At 43.4% G+C, this 22,950-nt stretch overlaps 1 protein-coding gene across 1 annotated transcript in view; it reads left to right on the forward strand.

The window, feature by feature from the left end:
* The first annotated feature begins 1,933 nt into the window (after nt 1-1,933).
* Nucleotides 1,934-22,950, forward strand: part of gcn1 (GCN1 activator of EIF2AK4) — a 44,327-nt gene continuing 23,310 nt past the window's right edge. Inside the window, exons 1-37 of the mRNA XM_080766240.1 lie at nt 1,934-1,974; nt 2,893-2,995; nt 3,112-3,175; nt 3,530-3,661; nt 3,853-3,961; nt 5,110-5,208; nt 5,642-5,776; nt 6,023-6,200; nt 6,573-6,647; nt 7,023-7,151; nt 7,364-7,414; nt 7,511-7,609; nt 8,100-8,273; nt 8,592-8,744; nt 8,862-8,954; nt 9,446-9,521; nt 10,036-10,195; nt 10,725-10,914; nt 11,806-11,930; nt 12,483-12,661; nt 12,770-12,866; nt 13,189-13,302; nt 14,182-14,380; nt 14,497-14,646; nt 14,818-14,999; nt 15,671-15,751; nt 16,337-16,480; nt 16,939-17,063; nt 17,264-17,453; nt 18,119-18,189; nt 18,950-19,115; nt 19,518-19,712; nt 20,635-20,881; nt 21,163-21,284; nt 21,429-21,543; nt 21,755-21,934; nt 22,426-22,646. Coding sequence (XP_080622366.1) covers nt 1,957-1,974; nt 2,893-2,995; nt 3,112-3,175; nt 3,530-3,661; nt 3,853-3,961; nt 5,110-5,208; nt 5,642-5,776; nt 6,023-6,200; nt 6,573-6,647; nt 7,023-7,151; nt 7,364-7,414; nt 7,511-7,609; nt 8,100-8,273; nt 8,592-8,744; nt 8,862-8,954; nt 9,446-9,521; nt 10,036-10,195; nt 10,725-10,914; nt 11,806-11,930; nt 12,483-12,661; nt 12,770-12,866; nt 13,189-13,302; nt 14,182-14,380; nt 14,497-14,646; nt 14,818-14,999; nt 15,671-15,751; nt 16,337-16,480; nt 16,939-17,063; nt 17,264-17,453; nt 18,119-18,189; nt 18,950-19,115; nt 19,518-19,712; nt 20,635-20,881; nt 21,163-21,284; nt 21,429-21,543; nt 21,755-21,934; nt 22,426-22,646 — 4,941 coding nt within the window. The 5' untranslated portion in view covers nt 1,934-1,956. The remainder of the gene's footprint in view (nt 1,975-2,892; nt 2,996-3,111; nt 3,176-3,529; nt 3,662-3,852; nt 3,962-5,109; nt 5,209-5,641; nt 5,777-6,022; nt 6,201-6,572; nt 6,648-7,022; nt 7,152-7,363; nt 7,415-7,510; nt 7,610-8,099; nt 8,274-8,591; nt 8,745-8,861; nt 8,955-9,445; nt 9,522-10,035; nt 10,196-10,724; nt 10,915-11,805; nt 11,931-12,482; nt 12,662-12,769; nt 12,867-13,188; nt 13,303-14,181; nt 14,381-14,496; nt 14,647-14,817; nt 15,000-15,670; nt 15,752-16,336; nt 16,481-16,938; nt 17,064-17,263; nt 17,454-18,118; nt 18,190-18,949; nt 19,116-19,517; nt 19,713-20,634; nt 20,882-21,162; nt 21,285-21,428; nt 21,544-21,754; nt 21,935-22,425; nt 22,647-22,950) is intronic.

The raw sequence follows: 22,950 nt of genomic DNA on the forward strand, positions 1-22,950 counted from the left end.
CCAGTACTCACACTTGATGTGAAGCATCCCCAGCAATAAAGATGTGTGTGTGTGTGTGTGTGTGTGTGCCCAAATAAATGGTAGGGGTCTGCCATCAGTGTATTTATATAAATCCCAGTCTTTGCAATTGCACCCAGACAATTCAATACAAAACTTAACTGTGGACAACACCATAAAGCATTACACTTAAGGTCCACCATGTTCAATTCATCATAACATTTAGAGGCGTACAAATACACAGGAAATCACCATAGGAGGTAAAAAGGGAAAAAACATGCAGTGAGGGGAAAAAGTGGTGGGTGGGGGATTCGGATTTTACGGGGGCCAGTTTCGAATTGCAGCATTCCGTAGGTGCCCTTTGGCTTTGAGAGCAATTTTGAAGGAGTCAAGGCTTCTTGGTTAGTGGGTGACAATATTATCACACGAAAAGATGAAATTACCTACCTAGTTCCATCTAGCTCTGGTCCATAGCCCTAATGCTGATTCTGCCCTGCAGGGTAGAATTAGCATTAGAGCTATCATGGACCAGAGCTAGGTTCCATCCAGGAGGCAAATCTTTCCGGTGATAAAATGACCACCAACGTAATCAAAAAAGTCAACCAAAGAACAAGATTCCTGTACAGGATCTCCTCATTGGTCAACAAAAACACCTTGAAGACCCTAACAGGAGCCCTCGTACAAGGTTTCTTCGACTATGCATGCACCTCTTGGTACCACAAGGCTCCAGACTTCCCAAAACAAACTGGTCAGGCTACTATTGGGTCTCACCCCCCGAACCCACCTCACCTGCCCACTTTAACAGGCTGGAATGGCTTAGGGTTGACGACAGAGTACAGCATCTTGCAATGGGTCTGGTCCACAAGATTCAATACACCATCAAGATACCCATGTTGTACCTGTCTAAATACTTAATGTCAATAAAGTCCACACCCACAACACCAGAGGGAGTTCAACAAACCATGTGTAACCAAGATTCGGCACAAACAAGGGACTAAATTAATTTCGCTCCTATGCCACAAAAATGTGTCGTCCACTCACAGTTAACAGTTTTTGTATTGAGCTGTGCTTGAAATGTACTGTAATAGGCTTCTGCAAACTTTTAATAAATAGGCCTACTTCAATCAATCAATCAATCAATCAATCAATCAAGGGATTCGCAGGTCTTAATGACTGTTGGTAGTGTTCCTCATTTTGGTAATTGGTGGCATAGGAGCGAAATTTAAAGAATTTAGTCCCTTGTTTGTGCCGAATCTGGGTTGCACATGGTTTGTTGAACTCCCTCTGGTGTTGTGGGTGTGGACTTCGTTGACATTAAGGAAGTATTTAGACAGGTACATGATACCCCCCATAGAGTATTGGTACCCCCCCTCGAAGGGGTATCTTGGTGGAGTATTTTTCCTCCGAGGTGGAAAGCCTGGTGGTGACGCGAGGTTAGAGCCAATACTCTATGGGTTAGAGTGGGATATAGGATCACCATTTTGAGTCGTCCTGGCGCCCCTTTTTTTTTTTTTATCGGTTTGGGGGAAGTTAATTAGTTTGGCTTTTAGTTCTTATTAGTGAAAGCATGGCTATAGCAGTACATCTCCAACAATTATCATGAATACATACTGCATTGGGTTGAGTCGCGACAAGCATTATTTCTGCTGTAGGCCTAGGTCAAATGTTAATATTAATAAACCATCAGTTCAGTTTGTGTAGCCAGCAAGAAAGTATACAAAGACTAATTACACGACTAGATAAGACATTTAAATGCAGGAAGTTCATAAAGGTCTTTTGTATTATCAATCATTATTACTTTAGTTTTAGTGAAGATTTTAGCGTCAACCTCCTACACGCGTGTTCAAGTTACTGAACTGACACACGCACGCAGCACAGAACCCACGTGGTGGCTGCGCTGCTGCAGATGACCCGGAGGGTAACGGTACAAGTCCTTCCTGCACCACCAGACCCGGCAAGATGGCAGCGGACACGCAGGTTTGTGCTTCTGGTGTTTTAAATTAGTGCGCTATCCGTGTACAGATTGTCAACCGGGCACCGTAAACAAAGTAGTCCATGTCGCCCCGAGCGATGTCCGGTGATTAACGTTGCTGTGCTTTCGCGTTCAACGGAGCTTTAGCTGCATTCCCACGAGAGCTAGGTTGCTAGCAGGTTCGCTAGAAACCATGATAGGGCTAACAAAGTGCTACGTAGCCACACAGTCTCTCCCAGCATGATGATCATCATCAGCAGCAGCAGCATTATCCTCATAAGACAAGAACACTGATCAGTGATCATTCACTTGCCATAGCCAACTAGCTACAACTTCATGCCAACTCACAGCTCACTGGATTTTATGTTGCTGATGATGACACGATTTACAGATCATGTTGCGAACTTGCCCTAACATATGAAGTTACCTGGTGACAAGCCAAACCGGACCCTTAAACAAATATAGCAAGTGCACACACACACACACACACACACACACACACACACACACACACACCGTTTGAAAGACTTTTAGAGACTGTAGTGTAGAGTCTTAATAGCCTTGGATCAAGAGCAAAACTATCATATGTATTGTGAAAGTTAAAGTCAGAATCAACAAAATACATCTATGATATAGTCTTGATCCAAGGATGTCTTTTATAATGATGTGTGCTGTTTGGATTTCATTGTAGAATTTACTTGCATTATTGCATACTTACACATACCTTTGTCTCAGCAATTATTTTTGCTATATTTTCAATACTTACATATTAGTAATTAGTTAATGTGTATTAGTAATTTTAGTTTTTCATTAAATGTTAGGCTAATTATTGTTTTCCCGGTGCAGCAGGATCATGCAGTTCACTAGAATAATTAAATCTCGGCTCACCTGGTTTTAAATTCTAACTATGATTGTTATACCAGGTTTCAGACGCACTGAAGAAATTTGCTGTGAAAGTGACTTCATCCAGTGTAAATGAACGCAAAGAGATTCTTGGAGAACTGAAGAAATGCTTAAATGGCAAAGGTGAGAAATATAAATATAAACTATCTGTATTTGATTTCTACATTTACTGTACTGTCAGTTTAGAACCAATGTTGTTACCACTGCTGATTGTTTATAAACAAAATCTCATCATATAGAACTCCCAGAGCCTGCCATCAAGGGACTGTGCAAGCTCTTCTGTCTCACCCCACACAGATATAGGTAGGTGGATGGAGTTCTGGTCATACATAAAAATACATTTACCATATACGGCCCGGGCCGGCCTTGCGGTCCAGGCACCTGACCTAGGCTGCCAAACCTGTGACAGTGTGTCACAGGTTCGACTCCTGATCTTGACAATTCGATGACCTTTCCTGCGTGTCACTTCTATTTTCACTACATTTTCCAGCTCAATAGAAAGGTCCAGGATTTTTGTACGTGCAAGGAGGAAATCTTCCTGCTTCCCTCGACAAAAGTGTATAGCATTGTATTGAGCTTTTAATTATTGCAGATAATAGTTCATGCCACATGCACATTTTGTTCAGCAAGATGATCCTCATGTTTTTTCCCCCCCAGGGATGCTGCATCTCGAAGAGAGATTCTGTCTGTGATTGCTCTGCTGGCTGAGAGTCAACCTGACATCCTGGCCTCCAGCCTCCTCCACTGCCTTGTAAACAGTGGGATCATCAGCAAAAATGGAGAACCCAAGTATGGCCTAGGAGGTTTCAGCTTTTTCACTTCCAAAGTCCTAAGCCTGATTTAGAGGGAGTGGTATAGTCAGTGTTCTGAAAACTGCAGATTGTACTATCACAAGAACGAATGGGCTCTGTCTGTCTGTCTCCAAAATAGGTTGTAGAATGGATGGTGTATTGACTTTGATCACATTGTTTTGTTTGCAGTAAGAGCACCGCCTCGGCAGCGTTTACTGGCTTGGCTTGGACCTGCCTACTGGGCCGCACCACGTTTTCTTCTCCAGAGAAAAGAGAAGGACCGCTGTGGAAGAAAATGGTGAATAAAGAAGCATCTGTGTTCTAATTATGATAGTGTTTCTCTCTCCCATATCTTTTCAGTAGTCTTGCGTTATGTATTTTGGGGGACTGTTTGCTTAGTCTACTTCTGTAAAAGTGTCCCAGAGCATGACCTTTTACCCCCAACAGCTGCATTGTCATCAGAGCCATTTGGGCAGCTGGGAGAAGCAGTAAAAGTAATTTCTTAAGTGTAGATGTTAGAATCTAGGTTTCGGTTAGCCCAGGATTAACCATTTACCACTTTTTGGAATGATATTGCATTCAGTTTGGCTGCTCATTTCCTGCGCAAGCATGACACAGAGGGGGGGACGACGACCGGGTCCGGGTAGAGTGAGCTAGCAATATGTACACCTCCTGCCTACCTGAACTATTGCTATATGCTGTATTGTTTTCAATTATTTAGCTGACTCATTGGCTGATTGATTCCAAACTTCAACTGTAGTATTTCAATGGTCAAATTACAGTAATAGAATTGGCTAATTGTGGTGCAATTGTTTCATAACTACTTTTCTTTTCATATAATTCAAATGTTTATTTATTTTCCAACAACTCCTCCCAAAAATGCCACAAATAACGAATGGAATGTCCAATCCATTCCAAATTTGAATCACATGGGTGGGGTCGTGGGTGGTTTAATAAACCCCCAGCAAAAAGCAATTCCATTTTCATCCATAGAGGGTGCCGCAAATGCAAAAAAGTACCGTAACCGTTTGTTGCAGAAAAAATATTTTAGGTGTATAAATCCCCTCCAAATTGCGGCATCCCTTTTCTAGTTTTAACCTGGTTTCGCTAGTTTGGGCAGATCATTATAGCCAAAAATGTCAACATTTTCCCAGACTTAAAAAAAAAAAAAAGAAACTTAACTTGTAGATCAGCTATTTTTGAAAGTAGATTATGTTGATTAGGTCGTCCTCAGACGAGCTCTCCGTTGTCGCTTCCAGTCATCCCGGTTCTCCATACATCTGGGCAGTTTGTTGGTGCTTTGCGCTCCCCTGTCTTTCTTGAGTACATCCACATAATGTTAATGTGGGACGTCCTCGTGACCGTGTGTTGGTTCCCACACCACTTGTTTACTGGTCTCTGCTGAATAAACAATGAATGAAAATATCTTGTGGTCTCCTATCGCAGGTGGAGGTCCAGAGTCTTCTTCTGGCTGAGGTGGTGGGAGGAGCTCAGGGCACGGCCCTAAAGTCAACCATCAAGAACCTCTATCACCTCTGGAAAGAAGTGAGCACTTTCACAATGACACTGACATATTTTCTTCTCAAAAGGTTTTAAGGGGGAAAATAATTCTTGCCATGTGATGAATAAGAGAACCAATTTATAAACCAAATTCACAATACACTGCAATTTGATTGGTGTTTTATGATTCGTCTCACGAATGTCTCTGAAATAGTCCCACATTTCTGATTAACTATTATATTGTAATTGCATTGCACCAAAAAGTATTTTTGCGTCTAGTTGTGAATGCACATTCAGAAGCAACACCTGGGGACCAACTCCGGGCAGCACCAGTGCCATGCTCAAGGGCAGAGTATGTCCCTAACCAGGGAACCGGGGAACACATTGAAACATTTGACCCTTTGGGCCCAAACCAGCAATTCATAACCACCATGATAAATGGAGAAAAATAAAACTATCTTTGTTCTGTTTTCACCAGAGCCCTGGACTGGTTGATCTGTACATCAACACCTTGCTGGGCCTGGAGCAGAGCCCCACCTCTCTGGTTATGCTAGGGGTGTGTCTGGACTTCTGCACATCGCAGAGAGACATGGACACCATTGCGAAGCATAAGGTAAGTCGTTCTATAGTAGGTATCTGTTACCTCCAAACCTTCTTTTGGTCTCATCTTCAATTATCACTTTTGTAAGCTCTACTGCCAAATGTGTTTGCTTCCCTGTAAACGGATGCTTTTCTCTGTGTGGCTACTTTACATGTCAAGTTGCACATGATTCATATTGCTAGGTAGCATGACTATTATTTTGGCAGCATTATGCTACTAAAAGGGCTGTATTGTGGTCTAACCTTTTGCCGTTTTCAGAATGCCCTGCTGGATCTGTATGTGAAGACAGTCGTCATGAGCAAGACAAGGCCACAGCAACACATCCTGGACAACAGTGGCTCCTTACTGCGCCATGTGTCCCACTCTGAGTTTAAGGAGCTATTGCTGCCTGCTCTGCAGAAGACCTTGCTCCGCAGCCCTGAGAACGCCATCCAGAGTGAGAGGCTTTCACCCCCCTAAAATCTTTCAGCATGCGTAACCCCATGAACCCTGGCTGGCATCCCTGATTTGGGCATGTCATTATAAGTGAAAAGTCTCAAATATACCCTAGGGGCCTACGGTATATGCTTAATTGACACAAGCCAGTGTTGTGTGGCCAAAATAGGATATCTGCAAGCTCACAAAACGTTCCATCGCAACTCGTTGTGAATTTATAGATCGTCTATTTTCATTCTATGATGAAAATAGCCCATCTGTCCAGTCAATAGTGAGCATTAAATGCTGGTACATTAATCTAGCTTTAATTCCGAGATAAGCAGCATTGCAGACGACTAATCATATCGTTGGTGTAAATCTTGTCTTTTCTCAGCCATCTCCAGCTTGGTCGCCTCAGTGACTCTTGACCTCAGTCAATATGCCATGGATGTTGGAAAGGCTATCGCAAGTAAGACCAATATAGAAGTGTGTGTGCTTAAAACAAATTATCTCCTGATTTGTTTTACCATAGTCGGTAGTCTGATGTCAATTTAGTATACTTTCCTCTTATTGGGAAATTAGTCGATGAACAGAACTGTTGTAACATGGTAAACCTCCACCCATTTTAATACCTGCAGATTAAAACACAATGGACGGTAATCCACCTGGACCTAACTAGTACTTTATTTCTGTATGTTAGTTCCATAATGGAAGTTCAATCAATGTATAGATAATTATTTTGACAGTAATTGTTAAGACCAGTGGTTTTCAGCTTCTGCTAAATGTCTAAATTCTATTGTTTGTTTGCATAGCAGGCGTGTACTGAGTGTGTTAAATATTTTAGGCCAGCTGAAGGCTAATAACCCCCAGTTGATGGAGGTGGCAGTCCAGGCCATGAAGAACCTCAGCCAGCAGTGCAGCGACCCCTCCGCTGTTCAGGACATCGTTTCACACCTCTTTAAAGTCCTCGGAGGTGAATAGCAAATAATTCATATTATTCTTAATTATTTCAGTCCGGGTGTGTGCTTAGGTCCCAGTATGGGATCACTTCACCTTATTCGTGATATATACTTTTCTGCACGCTGGTGTCATGTGGCAAACGTAGATCTCCAAGTTCGCATCATGTTGCAATATGAATTGAGCATAAAGGCAATGGAATTCATGGCGCCATGTTTATCGTTGCAGGGTCGGAGGGGAAGCTCACCATTGTTGCCCAGAAAATGAGCGTTTTGTCAGGTAATATAATTTTAATGTGCCTTCTTCTTCAATGTCCATAATCTTTCGCAAACATATTAAGAACTATATATTAAGTTGTGCTTGTATGATTTGCAGGGATTGCCAGCTGCAGCCATCACGCTGTGTCAGGAACGTCCAGTCAAACTCTTAGCGCTGATGTTGCTGTGATGTCCATCCCTTATCTGCAACAAGAAGGTATCATTGCTTGTCACACATGCTTAGCCCCCTCCCCACCCTTTATGGTGCATTAGCTGCTTAACGTGAGGTGGGCAGAATATACGCTACTATAACAACAGGTGTTGCCTCAGATCCTGTAAATATTTAAAGTGGCTTTATTACAATATACCAGTATCGAAGGGTGGCAGTGGCCGTCTGAGAATCAGAAAGGACCCTTGGCTCGCCCATCTACGTGTCAAAATGTCCTAAGCAAGACACCTAATAATAACCTATAGTGTACTTAGCTGAATTCCCAAGGGCCCTATACTTAGTTGACCAAGGTCTCTATACTAAATGCTGAAAGCCAATCTACAAGCTGTGAACTTGTACATCGGCTATTTTCAGCGAATGTTCCACCCAGAATGGGGATGCTATGGTTCAAGTGTATAACGGTTTCCCACCGAGCGCTCATCTGCAGGGTGAATGATGCAGAAAAGGGATGATACAACGCACACTCCTTTCTTTTCAGTCCATGAGGGGACCCTGGTGCATGCCGTGGAGGTTCTTTCCAAGTGGACTAATCGTCTGACTGTGGTAGTCCCCACCGCCCTGGTGGACTGGATGAAGAAGGCCTTCACCCTCAAGACGTCCACCTCCCTTGTCCGACACGCCTACCTACAGGCCATGCTGGGGGCCTTTAAAGGTAGATAGCCCCCCTTCCTTTTTCTCATGGAAATAACAAAACTGATAGAGCATGCACAAAAAACAAATTTCACCCACTGTTCCACACCTGTAAACTTGTAATGTGACTTGATTCTAATTCTCAAATTCTGGCGGCCCTGTTTTGGTCACTTTGAACATTCCAAAACCTTTTTGATTTTAATTGTGTGCGTGTGTGTGTGAGTGTGAAGCAGTGTTGCTGAAAAAGAGCACTCTTACTCAGCCAAACCTGGGTCACTACAGGTAAAAAAAATCTTAAAGGTTAGGTGATGGCCTCAATACTTTCCCCCCTGGTCTCTAGGTGACACGCTTGGACAGGCATCTGACCTGATTCCCCTGCTCCTTCAAACAGTGGAGAAGGCTGCTGCCCAGAACTCCCAGCAAGCTCTGCTCTCAGAGGGTGTAGCTGCTTCTGTTCTCCTGAGTCGACTGGCTCTGCTGGACACACAGCCAGGTTTGATTGGGGGGGGGGGGGGTGTTGTGAACATACTGCAATTCTCTTTGTACTTGTCACTGGGCGTGCATTGACATGGGATCATGTTGAACTTGTATCCCTTTGCTTGTGTTTCAGAGAGTAAATTTGCTGGCTTTTGGAACTTGGTCTTGGATGAGAAGAAGCCGCTGCTCACCACAGAGAAATTCCTCTCCCAGGCCAATGAGGACAGTAAGTCAAAATTGAATATTATGCCAACATCAGCACAAATATATCTATTAAAGCCATAAACGTCTAGACGTCTAATTGCCAATTAAGTACCGGATGAAAATTTCTCTAATCTGGTGTACAGGTGATGACATGCACATTACATGCATAATAGAATTACAAATTCTTTCTTTCTTTATAATGGGAGAATTGGCACTCAAAGCCTAAACTGGTGACCACCAGGTGGCGCTGAAAGATTAGTTCATTTTTGTCAGTGCCAATCGTTCAGCTAGGGGAGCGTGGGCAATCTGACAGAAGCAATTGACAGGCGTCCGTGCTCGTCTCTTACACACACTCGGACATTGATTGTGCTGCCAATAAACATCAACATCACGCCCTCAAAGTGCCAGATCATCATTTGTCCTTTAAAAAGTGTTCTTATTTTAATGAGTGAACTGAAATATATCATGCTACTGTATACAGTAATATGTTATTTGTGTGTCTCCTACCTCCAGCTCTGTGCACGTTGCTGCTGCTGTGCGAGAGACTCTTCCTAGACCATACACACCTGCTCAACACTAGCAAATCGCAGTGAGTCCATCCATATACCTGCATTAAGTGCTTTGGGATTTGTCTCAGGCAGACCTCAGCACTATATAAAATACATTTATGATTGATTTATTATTACCCTGTAAACCCTTATCTCTAAAGAGTCAATCCTAACACAAAAAAAGGTCTTCCATCCATTTAAACACTATGCACCTTATTTCTACATTTCAACTATTTTAAGTTTAACAGCAGTTATCACATTTCCTGTTTACTGGCAAATTAATGGACGAGTTTCAGCATGGATTGTCTTTCACTGCTGGGATGATTTTAATGTTACAGTATTATCCTTTTGTCCCATTGCCACCTATCTGCTTGTAGACGGGGTATAATTAAAAATATACATTTGAAAATGGCTGATCTGCAACCTCACAGCCAATGTGTATGAGCTCATGTTGCATTGAGCTTGTAGATCTAATATTTTCTAAATAATTTCAAATTGTTGGATATTTCTGGTGTTTAATAAATGACCTCATGTCCACCATGGTCGTTTTACCAGGATGTATCAACGTGCCACCGTGGGCGTGTTGCTGTCTCGTATATGGAGCGTGAGGAAGCGAGCTCAGCAGACCGTTAGAAAGCTGCTCTCATCGCTGGGGGGATCCAGCCTAGCCCATGGCCTCCTGGGAGAACTCTGCGTAGTCATCAACAAACACAAAGTAAGATATCCTGGTATAACTAATCGATTTTCATTTTGGTCACTTTTACACATCCCTATTAGAAATGTGCAGATACCATTTGTCTATACACTTGTACTGTATGTTGGTTTTTGTGAGAAAACAATGTTCCACATTAAGCAAATCATCTGTGGATCCCTCAAAATGTCGAACTGGGGGACTCCCAGTTCGGGTCCACTGCCCTATTTTATACTTGTCGCATGTCAGTGGTGCTCAAAAAAAGTAACACAAACAGCAGATCTGCAAGCTGTGTGCATGTAGATGTTTTTTTCTTCTTTAAAAAAATATAATCGTATACCCAAAATAGGGACACCAGGTTGGAAAGTGTCTTTTGTGTGTTTTATAAATATTTGACCAATAAAAACAAGAGCTTGTGACTAAATAATATCGGATCCATTGGACTACAGGTTATTTTTTCAGCCAGACGGCGACAATGCAGTCTGAGATCCACCAGCAGCTGTGGGCATTGAATGAATACATGTACTTTTGTACCATTGTTGACATTCATCAGGTGTTGACCCAGGACGCCCTGGTGTCAGAGTCAGGGGAACTGACGGAGGCCAGTCGTAGCTACACTCCCCCTCGAGTGCTCCTGGAGGCCCTCTATGTTCTCTGCTCGGCCACCAAACAGTGGGGCGACCCAGCAGAAGCTGAGAACATGGCCATGGAGATCCTCATTGTCACTCATCACCCCTCCATAGGTACCAAGGAGTCTTTCGTCTAAGTGATATGAACTCTTTTCATTGTGCCAAGTGTTGTCCTTTTTTTTTTTACTGTACTTTTATACTGTATGTCCATCTATCTTTCCTCTAGTACCTCGATCTGTTGTGCTGTCGAAACCCCGACGACTCGCCCCTTCAAAAAGTGTTAATGTAGTTAACAGTTAATTTAGTATTTCCCTCCCTCCCTGAAATCTGAAATTATCTTGTATACAGATTTATTTGATTGTATAGTCTATAGTAGATCTCTAATTCTCTACTCTGTAAAATCAAGGAAGAATAACATGAGACAGAGACCGTGACTGCTTAATTAAGTTAATTTAGGACCTTCTAGCAGTTAATTTCGTTTTATTGTTTTTACATGTTTTGTAATGGCATCATGATGCTATTATGCCCATGGATATACAGAGTGAATTTGTTTATTTACAGCTAGGTAGAGTAGTGGGGTGAGATGGAAAAGGGGCGACCGTACCGTTACCGTGCTGTCTTTCAATAATTATATAGTCTGTCTATAAGGAGCGTTTTCAAAGTTATTTCATTTTCAATAAGTGCATTTTGAATTTTTGATCTCCCACATCACTTCACAACCCATTCCTCCCAACTTCCAAAACGGATCTCCATATACTGTAGTATCCATATCTCTGTAGTTTAACATCTCATGGGATTATTTAGTCTTTAACTAATGGTGTGGTATCAGAGTGGCAGTGCTCCGGCCATTTCATGTGTCATCTGGCCTTATTTAGATATGACATCTTCCAGCAGCGTTCAAAGACATTAGGACCCTGCAACTTAGCCTACTGTTCCTGATGCAAGATATTGCATCTTGCACCGAATGTCTCTTACTGTACATGTTTTCTGTCTGTGTGTTTGCAGTTGCAGCTCGACTAGGCCTCTGGCCCCTTCTTTTGTCCTCCATGAATATCAAGGCAGAGGAATTCATAGAGAGAAACTTGGAGACTATTGTACCTCGTCTTCTGGAGGCCAATGCTGACAATCAGGTCCCAGAATAAAATCTTACAGTATCTTCATGCACACCTTTTGAGGTTTAACCACTTAAGCCCCAGTTAACCTTTTGTTTTCAAAAACATTTTTAAATATACTATGTACAAGCAGCTATTAAAAATAAATATTCTCCTGTACGGTCTTGCCCAAAATAGGGATGGCAGGGTTAAAGTGGTTAAAGTTTTTTACGCCACCTAAAAGCACAGTAGTTGCTTTACAACTTGCTTGCAGTGTACTTAAAAGGAGGATAAAAATCCTCAAATTGTGGATTTCTTTGTGTCTTGAGAGCTCACTATCCAAGCTTCGGGTGCATTTTATGTAGTTTTTCCAGTGAAGCGAATTACCTGAATTTAATATGATTCAGGTAAACAATGGTTAAAAGTATTTTTTAACAACCGTTTGAAAACACTCTTGGAACATTTGTCCCCCCCACGAATTCTCTAATCTGAAATCATTAAATTAAGATATACTATATATACATAAAATTAGATTCCTTCAGAGAGCTTTAAACTGCTTTGTATTGACTGTGTGTGTGTCCGTCCGTCTAGGCTGTGAAGAATACAGTGGGTTCCCTGTCTCGTTTGTCGCCCAACAAGTTGTTGCCACTGGTGATGGAGCATGTGGTTACATTGATGTCCAGTCCAGCTCTGTGTCAGGTCACCAGGGAGGAGTTTGCCATCATGCTGAGCCCTGAGGGAGTGCTCTACGACAAGAGCATCATCCAGAGGTACAGTAGCACACTGCGTACACGTTCCCTGAGCTAAAACACATACATGTTACTGAATGAAAAGGCATTCAGTAACAAGTCTTCTTTTGTCCTTTGTATCTGCTGTAGCGCCCAGCAGGAAAGCACCAAGAAAGGAGGAAACATGAAGAGAGAAAACAAGGCCTACTCTTACAAGGAACAAATCATCGAGCTGGAGCTGCAAGAGGTGAACTCACCCTAGGTCTATCACTTGGCCCAGAACCTTCCATGAAACCCAATAAATTCTGTGATTTGAAGATGTAAACATTTTTTTTGTTTCATCTTCATTATAATCAGAACCTCCTCTTACAGGGGATTTATGTCATAAAAACTATACAGGAGTTGTTAAGATTTAAAAAAGTTCTGGTGGGGTATGCAGCTACCGTAATATGATACACGGCACTGCACGGTTCGCATTAGTTCTTGTAGTTGAAAAGAGCCAACTGTATTTCTATCTAAGCTGGGGCAAAACATGTTGACTGTGTTGTGTTGCGTCTGTGTCTTGTCAGGAGCTCAAGAAGAAGAAAGGTATAAAGGATGAGGTGCAGCTGACCAGCAAACAGAAGGAGATGATGCAAGCCCAACTTGATAAAGAGTCCTCCATCCGCAAACGAGTTCAAGGGGTACGTCCGACGAATCGCCTCCCATGAGCGGCTTTTTCAAAACCCGGCAGCCCTATTTTGGGCGTGTTATGGAAAACGACCAGATTAAGGTTGGCGAACATACATTAAGGTTGGCCAACATGCGCTGCTCCGTGCTTGCGGTTATGGTTAGGTTAGGGTTAGCAATCATTTGTTTATATTACAATCCAGACTGAGAGATCTCACAAAGTGCTTTACATACAGTGCGATTAAAACCAAAATGTGGTATTAAAGCAGACAAAGCCTGTACAATTAATTTCAAGTAGGCATTTTGGCATGGTGTTGGGTAAAAAAACATCGTAAACAAGTTGGGTTCGCCTCCCTAGTGGTCTGTTTGCAATGAATCCAATATTAAATAAGTGTATAATAATGTATAAATAGTGTATAAATAATTATATGTTTGAAACTTGAAACCCAAAATAATTGATAGAGATTTTTCATTGTATTCGAGTATTTTTATTATTATTATATAATATAAGCATTATTTTCAAGATGGCATCCGTGGTGGCTTAAAATGGGAGCTGGGAGCCATCTTGGAAATAATGCTTTTCCAGAAGTTACATTTCCATAATTTTTTGTATGTTATTTAGCATTTACCAATAGAAACAGAATCCTTTGAAATTGGTATTCTTTCAATTATTTGGGGTTTATACTGACTTATCTAATATTGGATTCAGGACCCGGCGATGGTTTTTGAAAACCTTACCTAACACCATGCCAAAAAAAATCAAGAACACACCAAGTGCACAATCGACAGTATATGATTTTGGCCGAATTCCCTCCCAGTTAGTAATAACTGCTAACGATGCGTCATCCGATGCATCATTGTTGACCTTTTTGTGGATCCCTTGCTGGCTCCAGCTGGACATGGAGCTTCAGTGTGCGGTGGGCCTGTTGGAGGCCACTCTGCAGGAGAGACCACCACAGCTCTCCTGGCATCTCCCCGGTGTTCTCCATGTCCTGATACCCCTCCTTCAATCCCCTCTGGCTGCTCCGCGCCTCCGACAAGTGTTTTTGGACATCGGAGTGTGCCTTATGCCCAAACACCTGCGCAGTCTAGGTACGTTGGGCTGTGAATAACTTCTCTCTTCACTGTTTTATATTATGAACCAGTTTCTTTTCACATTCATAAAATGCCCCACCTTTTTAAATTAAGCTCTAATCTGACCCCTGTAGCTATGCTTGTGGGTCAAGTGACCCTGCGGCTGCTGAAACCAGAGTGTGATCTCGATGAGCAGTGGGCACAGGAGGACCTAGACACAGCCACCCAGCGCACAGTGGCAATGCTGCACTGCTACACTGTCCCTACCAGAGAGGGCAATACTGGTTAGCACGCACGCACGCACGCACACACACACAAACAGGCACACATCAAGCACTTAATTTATAATTCAGGGATCTCATGGTCAACAGTTACTGTAAGCTTGAAGATTAAGCTGATTAATGCTTGGTGTTTGGGACTGACTGACTGCTCTCCTGTCATCACCACACATTCAGACGTGTCTCCGCTGTCGGCCCCGGCCTTCTCCTTCTGCTTCCCCCTGCTGAACGCCACGCTCAGGGAGTCTTCAGGCAGCAACGAGGAGGACGAGGCCAGGATGATCAGAGCCCTGCAGATCGTCAACGTACACGCCCAGCTCAGGGCCGAGGTGGAGAGCACCGACACGCACATAGATGAGGTACGAGATGTGGCGTGTTGTTTTTTTCTTTTTTAATATATCAAGGATCCTCAGTTTGATGTACATGAATTATGCCACATACCTCAATCTAGAAGACTGCAAAATCCTCTGTTAATTTTACTCTTTGAGAGTGTACAAATGGAACCAATTAGAGCTACAAACTGGGTCCATTTGGTTATACAATTGTTTTTACGTGAAGTGAAAATGCACAGATTAAAAATGGAATAAAACAAACGTACGTTGTGAGATGTTTGTAGTAAAAAAACAAGATGTTGGTATTCATAACTATAAAAATCCTAAGTAAAAAATATAAAATTTACTATTACTCTGCTCCCTCTGTCGCATTGGATGGATGACATGTCTCATAGTTAACACTGTCCCCTTTTCCACCAAAAGGAACAAAATGATTTTAGAACTGGTTCAGTTCTATATTCTTGGAACCTTGGTGCTTTCATGGAACCGGCGGCCATTGTTTGGTTCCATTTCCGAACCAACTTTTAAGGGGTCTGAACCAATTCATTTTCAGTGGAAACACTCTGAACTGGATCAATATTCGGCGGGAAACAAAATAACTGACTCGGTTCAACCCCGGTGGAAAAGGGGACTGTGTGTATGCAGACCGAGAGTTGAATGTCACATTGTTTCATGGCGTTTCTTCTTCTCCGTCTCAGAACGGACCAGAGCTGCTGCCTCGTGTCAGCATGCTATTACTGCTGACTAGGATCATCTCCACGTCGACCCCCAGACTCCAGGTACATACAAACACTTTGTTTGGGGATGGTATGTCATGGTGCAAATTTGTGAGTGAATGGATTTCCTCATTTATTTTCTGCGGAAGCAGGCAGAATTTCTGCACAAAGGATTTGGCGATTGGTGGTGGAGCGAAGTGAATTACGCTGGGCGAGGTCTAATCAGCTACGTTTAGTCAAGAAGTGACACATGTCAGACCATGACACTATTTGAAATTGACAGAAACAGACTTCAATATACCACTATGAAAACTTTAAACTAGCAGTTGTACAGTAGATGTGATATTGATCAAGATGAATGTAGCAACTAGCAAGTCCTATTTCTCACTTCAAATGATATCAAAAACCGTTTTTTGTTGATCTAATAGTGAAATAGAAAGCATTTACAGACCAGCCTCTATGTAGAGGATTGGATTGGCAAACATTTGGTGGTGAAGGTGATTGGCTCTCCGTATGTGTGTATGTATGTGTTAGGATTTCCACATATTCAGATTTGTATGACTTTACTATGACTGTTTCTAGGTTTCTTTTGTTACCCCCAGCTTTATATTGTGCTGCCAATCAATCACATCCCTTGTGTGTGTGTAGGTGTTTGCGTCGCAGTGCCTGACAGCGCTGTGTTCCAGTGCGGGAGGTGAAAAAGGCTGTGCTGTGGCTGAGCAGCCAGAGATAGACGTTCTCCTGGATGCTCTGCTGTCACCCTGCTTCTCTGTACGAGACGCTGCTCTCAGGGTGAGCATCCACACCAACTCACAATTACTGCGGTTTCTCCTGTGTTTGTGTGACATGCAACAGCGCAACAGATCTCCAGCACAGAATATGGGGTCAATGGGCTATCCTGGCCCGGGATCGAACCGGGAACCTTTCATTTGCCAAGCGGCTGCTCTACCTCCTGAGCCACCGCCGCCCTAAAATATTTATGCCGGCCCGGACGGTTAGCTCAACCGTCTGGCCACCTAGGCTGCTGAGCCAGCCTGACGGCGTGCCGCGGGTTCGACTCCCGATCCTGACGGCCTTTGCCGCGTGTCTTCCCCCCCATCTCTCTCCCCATTTCCTGTCAATCTACTTTCAACCTATCAATAAAGGCAGAAAAAGCCCAAGAAATATATCTTAAAAAAAAGAAAGATGTATGCCATGAGTGTCAAACCTGTTCTGTATTTATAATCATGGGGTCATGTGTCTGTGTCCAGGGCCTGTTGGACATGGAGTTTGCCTTGCCCACAGATACTTCTGATTCCAGTGGGCTGAGTTTGCTTCGAAGACTGTGGGTTGGGAGGTTTGATGTTGAGGAGGAGGCCAGGGCCCTGGCTTTGAAGTATGTATATTCTTTTTTTTTTGTTTGTTAAAACTTTATTTTAGCCAAAAACGTTATTTAACTGTTAACAAACAGGCTTTGCTGTTCTGGCTCAGCAGTTGAGGTTTTTGCATACATTATTATTGGTCATACAGTATATTTTACGGATTGCAGCTTTAAGCCTGATGTACTGTGTACTCTGGGTTCTGTTCCCCATGCAGGCTGTGGGAGTCTCTGTGTCTGGAGCTGGTCCCTGAGATCTGCCCCCTGCTCATCGGCGACGTCACACACCACGAGGAGGCGGTCCGCTCCGCTGCGGCCGAGGCTCTGTCCACTGCCGTGTCCGACTACCGAGACCAGGAGGCCGCCGTCCTCGGCCAGCTCATTGAACTCTACCACGAGAAGCTCTATGTGAGTGCTTTTCAACCTTATTCATCATGTCAAGGTCGATTATTTATTCAGCAGTTGAGTCAAGGACCACTGATTGGATGAGATTTAGCCTCTTGGACTCAAAGCGTAGTATGTTGTCGTTGGATAAGATTTTGTCTACAATTCCATGCTGTATTGATGTAGTACCAGAGGGGAGATAACAGGCAAACATTGATCAAAATAATTCTTCTACATTCTCTAATTGTGTAGACTTTATGTAATGCAGATGTTTAACAATAATTTAACTCTTGAGAGCAAATGGACCCTTACAGGTCCTTACGGGGCCATTTGGTTTCATTTTATGCTCTCAAGAGTTAAAGATCTGTAAGGGTCCATTTGGTTACCAGCTTTCCATCATTTAGCTTGGGACCACCTGGAACCCCCTCAAGGACCACTGGTTGTTCCCGGACCACTGGTTGAAAACCACTACTATGTGAGCACCTGGGCACTGCTCTCTGCAGTTTCTGAAACCTGTCCTGTCTGTCACGATTATGACATTTTACATTTCTCAACATTTAAATTAAAGGATTATGATGATTCCCTCAAATAATTGCGATTATGTAATAATTCTGACAGGCCTACCTATGGTTCAAACAAATTGAACCATTGGGCTTTGTCAAATGGTTGCCATCGTGTGTTTTTTCCAGAGACCGCCTCCAATCCTGGATGCCCTGGGCAGAGTCATCTCTGAATCTCCACCAGACCAGTGGGAGGCCAGGTAGGAGAATATGCCAGTGTTCTCAACAAGAGAACTATAAGCAATGCATTAATTGACAATAACATTTTTGATAATCTTTTTTTTTTTTTTTACAAAACATATATCTATAAATGCACTACGTGTAGTCGGTCAGATACACTGTTGTCCAGAACCACCACAAAAGGCTCTGGTCAGGCTCTGCCAGTGGACCTAATGAGTCTGAGTCCCCTCACCTGTAGATTCCAGGGCGTCACATTGAGATTAGTCAACATACTTCCATATCACAACATACTTCATATCACTCATGGAATAAAGGGACGCGGAGAGACGGATACAGAAATCTCCATATATGGGTATAAAAGGGACACAGACAGATGGGTGGAATGGGTACTCTAACACGGGTACAACGGGTATTGCCTAGCCGGGTGAGGCATGGATCTCCAACTTCCATTGTTACCGACTCGGTGCTCTACAGCCAGGCACCGGTCTAGTTATCTATAATGACAAAAAAACCCTCCAATGATGACTTCTGTCTAAGTTGTTTAAAATAATATAATAAACTAGTGCAGAACCTGTTATTGGAGTACTACTGTATGTTGTCAGTCATATTTGACGTGCCTACTTGGGAGAGTTCTATCTTCATATACTGTATCGGGGCAAGTGTAAACCAATCTGCAAAGCCAATTGAGGGACACACTATAGACAAAAGAAAGTTTGTCGTTGACTAAGAAAATGCTACTGATTGAGTGTTTTGACTTGTGTATGTGGGACTCTCCTTCAGGTGTGGTATTGCCCTGGCTCTGAACAAGCTGTCCCAGTACCTGGATGAGCCTCAAGTTACTCCACTCTTCCTCTTCTTTGTTCCTGATGCTCTGAACGATCGCCACCCAGAAGTGCGGCGCTGTATGGTAGACGCTGCCCTGTCAGCTCTCAACACACATGGAAAGGTACGCCCTGCTGCCTTAAATGGAAACATTTCAGATTTTCCCTCTTTCTTTTTTTTCTGTGACTGATAATAATGTAGCGTGGCACAAAATACCATAGCTTATGTATTTCGGCATGAAATTGGCACTGAAAATGTTGATGTCAAATCCGTTCATTTGTGGCCATCATTCCCCGGCTTCCTCGTTTACGTCATTGCGTTTTTCCGTCGGGGACTTTGTCCATCCCTGCTATCCTTGCATCATTTCTCCATCCATATGTATGTACACTGAAGCTGTACAAATTGTCAGCAAGTCTCTGCAGGAATGTCAAGAAGACAAATTAACATATTTGTAGTATTAATTACACAGATTCAAGTCGTTTGTATTCTGATCGACTGTAAAAGGTTTTTGTTGTCGATTTTCCAGGACAATGTCAGCTGCCTGCTGCCTGTGTTTGAGGAGTTTCTGAAGAATGCCCCCCAGGATGCGAGCTACGACTCTGTTCGCCAGAGTGTGGTCATCCTTATGGGCTCCCTGGCCAAACATCTGGACAAGAGTGATCCCAAGGTTAAGCCCATTGTGGCCAAGCTGATCACAGCCCTCTCCACTCCATCACAACAGGTACTGGACTGAGTGGACTTGCTCCTCCCTACTTATCCTGTGTTGTTGTAAATTATTCTTTGATGCTGTGTACAGCAGTGGTTTTCAACATAGGGTCGAGGGACCCCAAGGGGTCCTTGGGGCCAGATTACTGCTAAATGATTGATGGTAAGAACCATATGGTCCCTTAGGCTCTGTAACTTGGTGTACAAATTTGGTTCCATTTATATACCCTGAGAGTTTAATTTTACACAGTGTAGATTGGGGTCCCAGAAATAAACATTTTCATCAAATGAGGGCACGGTGGCACAGTTGGTAGTGCTGCTCACAGCTAGAAGGTCCTGGGTTTGATTCCCGCTCGGGGCGCTGTGGGAGCTGGCGCTGTGGGTGCTTTCCTCCATCAGTGCCCATACCCGCAGGGTTGGCTAAAGGGCCTTTCTGTGTGGCGTTTGCATGTTCTCCCCGTGTCCCCTAGGGTAGGTACCCTCACAAAAAACATGCAGTAATCCTGGTCTCTAAACTTGCCTGATGGAGGGGAAAGGAACTGGTTGGAATAACGTGTTCCAACCAGGGGAACTCCCCCTGTCAGGTGTAAAGGAGCAACTTGGACACTCGAGCATGAAGGAAGCATAACTTCAAGTCCGTTGCTCTCCCCATGTCCCCCATATATGGGGACTAGGTTGGCGGAGGGTGTGTAGAGCCCAGGATCACATTAGATAATTGACACAGGGGTGAAAAATGGGTTACAAGAAAATGAGGTTATCTGGCTTAAATTAATAACAAACTGGGGGTCCTTAAAATAAATAAATCTTGAGACTCACTGTCCTGTAACAGCATCCAAACTAACAAATTAATCAAGATCATGAATGGCGCAAAACATCTGAGCCATGAAGGCACACCTCAACGCGCTCTCTCTCTCTCTTTCGGTTCATTCGTCCATCAGGTTCAGGAGTCTGTGGCCGGTTGCTTGCCACCACTGGTCCCTGCCATTAAGGAGGATGCCGCGGGGATCGTGCGAAACCTGCTGCAGCTGCTGTTGGAGAGTGATAAGTATGCTGAGAGGAAGGGTGCAGCCTACGGGCTGGCCGGCCTGGTCAAAGGCCTAGGCATCCTGGCTCTGAAACAGCAGGAAATCATGGCCACACTGACTGACGCTATCCAGGACAAGAAAAACTTCAGACGCAGGGAAGGTGAGTGTGGTCAAGCCAGGTGTGGAAGCATCGTGAACTACTGTACTGTTAGTAAAGCCTAATGTTTTTCTGGGAGACAAGAAGCGCATCAGAGTTGAACTTGACTCTGTCCAGTTTCAAGACACAGCATAATATAATGGCTGACTGGTTTTTCTAAGCATTTTCCAGCTGTAGCATACTAACATTTGTTAGCTATTCTTGCTAGCTAGAACTTTTTAATTGTGAACCCATTGTTTTCCATCAGTTTAATCTCTCAGTCACTTATGTTTGCCTCTCTGTAGGTTCCCTGTTTGCCTTCGAGATGCTGTGTAACATGTTGGGGAAGTTGTTTGAGCCGTACGTCGTTCATGTGCTTCCCCACCTCCTGCTCTGCTTCGGGGATGGAAACCAATATGTTAGAGAGGTAGGTGGTAGTCTTCAAAAATACTTAACAAGAGAAAGCAACAGCAGAGATGGTTATAGACATAACAGAAATATTCTCTACACCCTGCTCAAATCACTCCTTCTCTGCTATGTGTTTGTCCTTCATCTCCTGTCCTCTGTCCAGGCTGCTGATGACTGTGCCAAGGCTGTGATGAGGAACCTAAGTGCCCATGGTGTGAAGTTGGTGCTGCCCTCTCTCCTGGTGGCCCTGGAGGAGGAGTCCTGGAGAACTAAAGCAGGTGAGGCACATCTGCATGCGGTTAAAAAGTAGACGTAGTAAGTTAGTTTGTTAATAAGTTCAGGTTTTTGTGGGAGGGAGATTTCCAGTTCTAGAATTGACTCATTCATCTATTAACATGAAACCAGATATCCTCCTTTTTTGTCTTTTCCCCCCTGATTACGTTCCTGGTGATAGTTGTGACGTTTTCTCCTCCCGACTGCGTCCTTCAGGTTCTGTGGAGCTCCTGGGTGCCATGGCGTTCTGTGCTCCCAAGCAGTTGTCGTCCTGCCTCCCCAGCATTGTGCCTAAGCTGACGGAGGTGCTGACAGACTCCCATGTGAAGGTGCAGAACGCCGGCCAGCAGGCCCTCCGACAGATCGGCTCTGTCATTCGCAACCCTGAGATCCTTGGTAAGAAGCCATCTACGGTTCAGAGAGGCTGGATCAACTTCAACAAGTTTACAGATGTAAACTAGTGGGTGTAATTGTTTTCTGTACAAGCTCACACAGTCATAACAATAGAGAATAGATAGCAGGACAATATTATCAATTATACACGCATGCACCTTAAAAAAAGCAGAATATCACAGTCTCGTGAAAGTAGGAGACATCATTGGGCATCGCCTGTCTCATGAGGATTCCAAGATCCTCATCAACATTTTTTTATCAGGAATGTGGATAGTCCACAATTTGTTTTGAGACAGAATGAAGGCTAGATGGCTGTACAGGAGAGAACATGCTACCCAGGATTCAGTATTAAACCATAATGCGGTGCATGTGGTTCCAGAGGAACAGCACACCATTTCAGGACACAAAGGAGTACAAGTACAGATGGTTACTTGCTCAAAATAAAGTTACAGTTATTGATTTTGATATAAACATTTTTATGGTTCATTTCTCAGCCATAACTCCCATCCTGTTGGATGCCCTCACTGACCCATCACGTAAGACCCACAACTGCCTGCAGACGCTGCTAGACACCAAGTTTGTCCACTTCATCGACGCTCCTTCCCTGGCCCTTATCATGCCCATCGTCCAGAGGGCCTTTCAGGACCGCTCCACCGACACACGCAAGATGGCTGCCCAGATCATTGGCAACATGTACTCCCTCACCGACCAGAAGGTACACAATACTGTGGAAATCATGTTTTAGTATTGTTATTGTTGTTGTTTTTGCGTGTTACTTTTTAAATACAATTCTTTATTTAAAGGTCAGTTGAGTTAATTTCACAAATACAAACAAATAGCCCATGGCAATTACAGAGAGCATTACTTACAGTAGTTCAGTCAGACAACTCTATTTTTATTGAGCATAATTGAGCATAGATATATGAAGCTTAGTTTGGTGTCAGGGCTCTGTGCTTATTCATTCCCTGTAACATTTTAGTTAGGTAACAGTAACATTTTAGTTAAGTTATAAGCCAAAT

This window comes from Protomyctophum bolini (assembly GCF_963924005.1).
Source record: "Protomyctophum bolini genome assembly, chromosome: 6".
In the NCBI taxonomy this organism is placed as follows: domain Eukaryota; kingdom Metazoa; phylum Chordata; class Actinopteri; order Myctophiformes; family Myctophidae; genus Protomyctophum; species Protomyctophum bolini.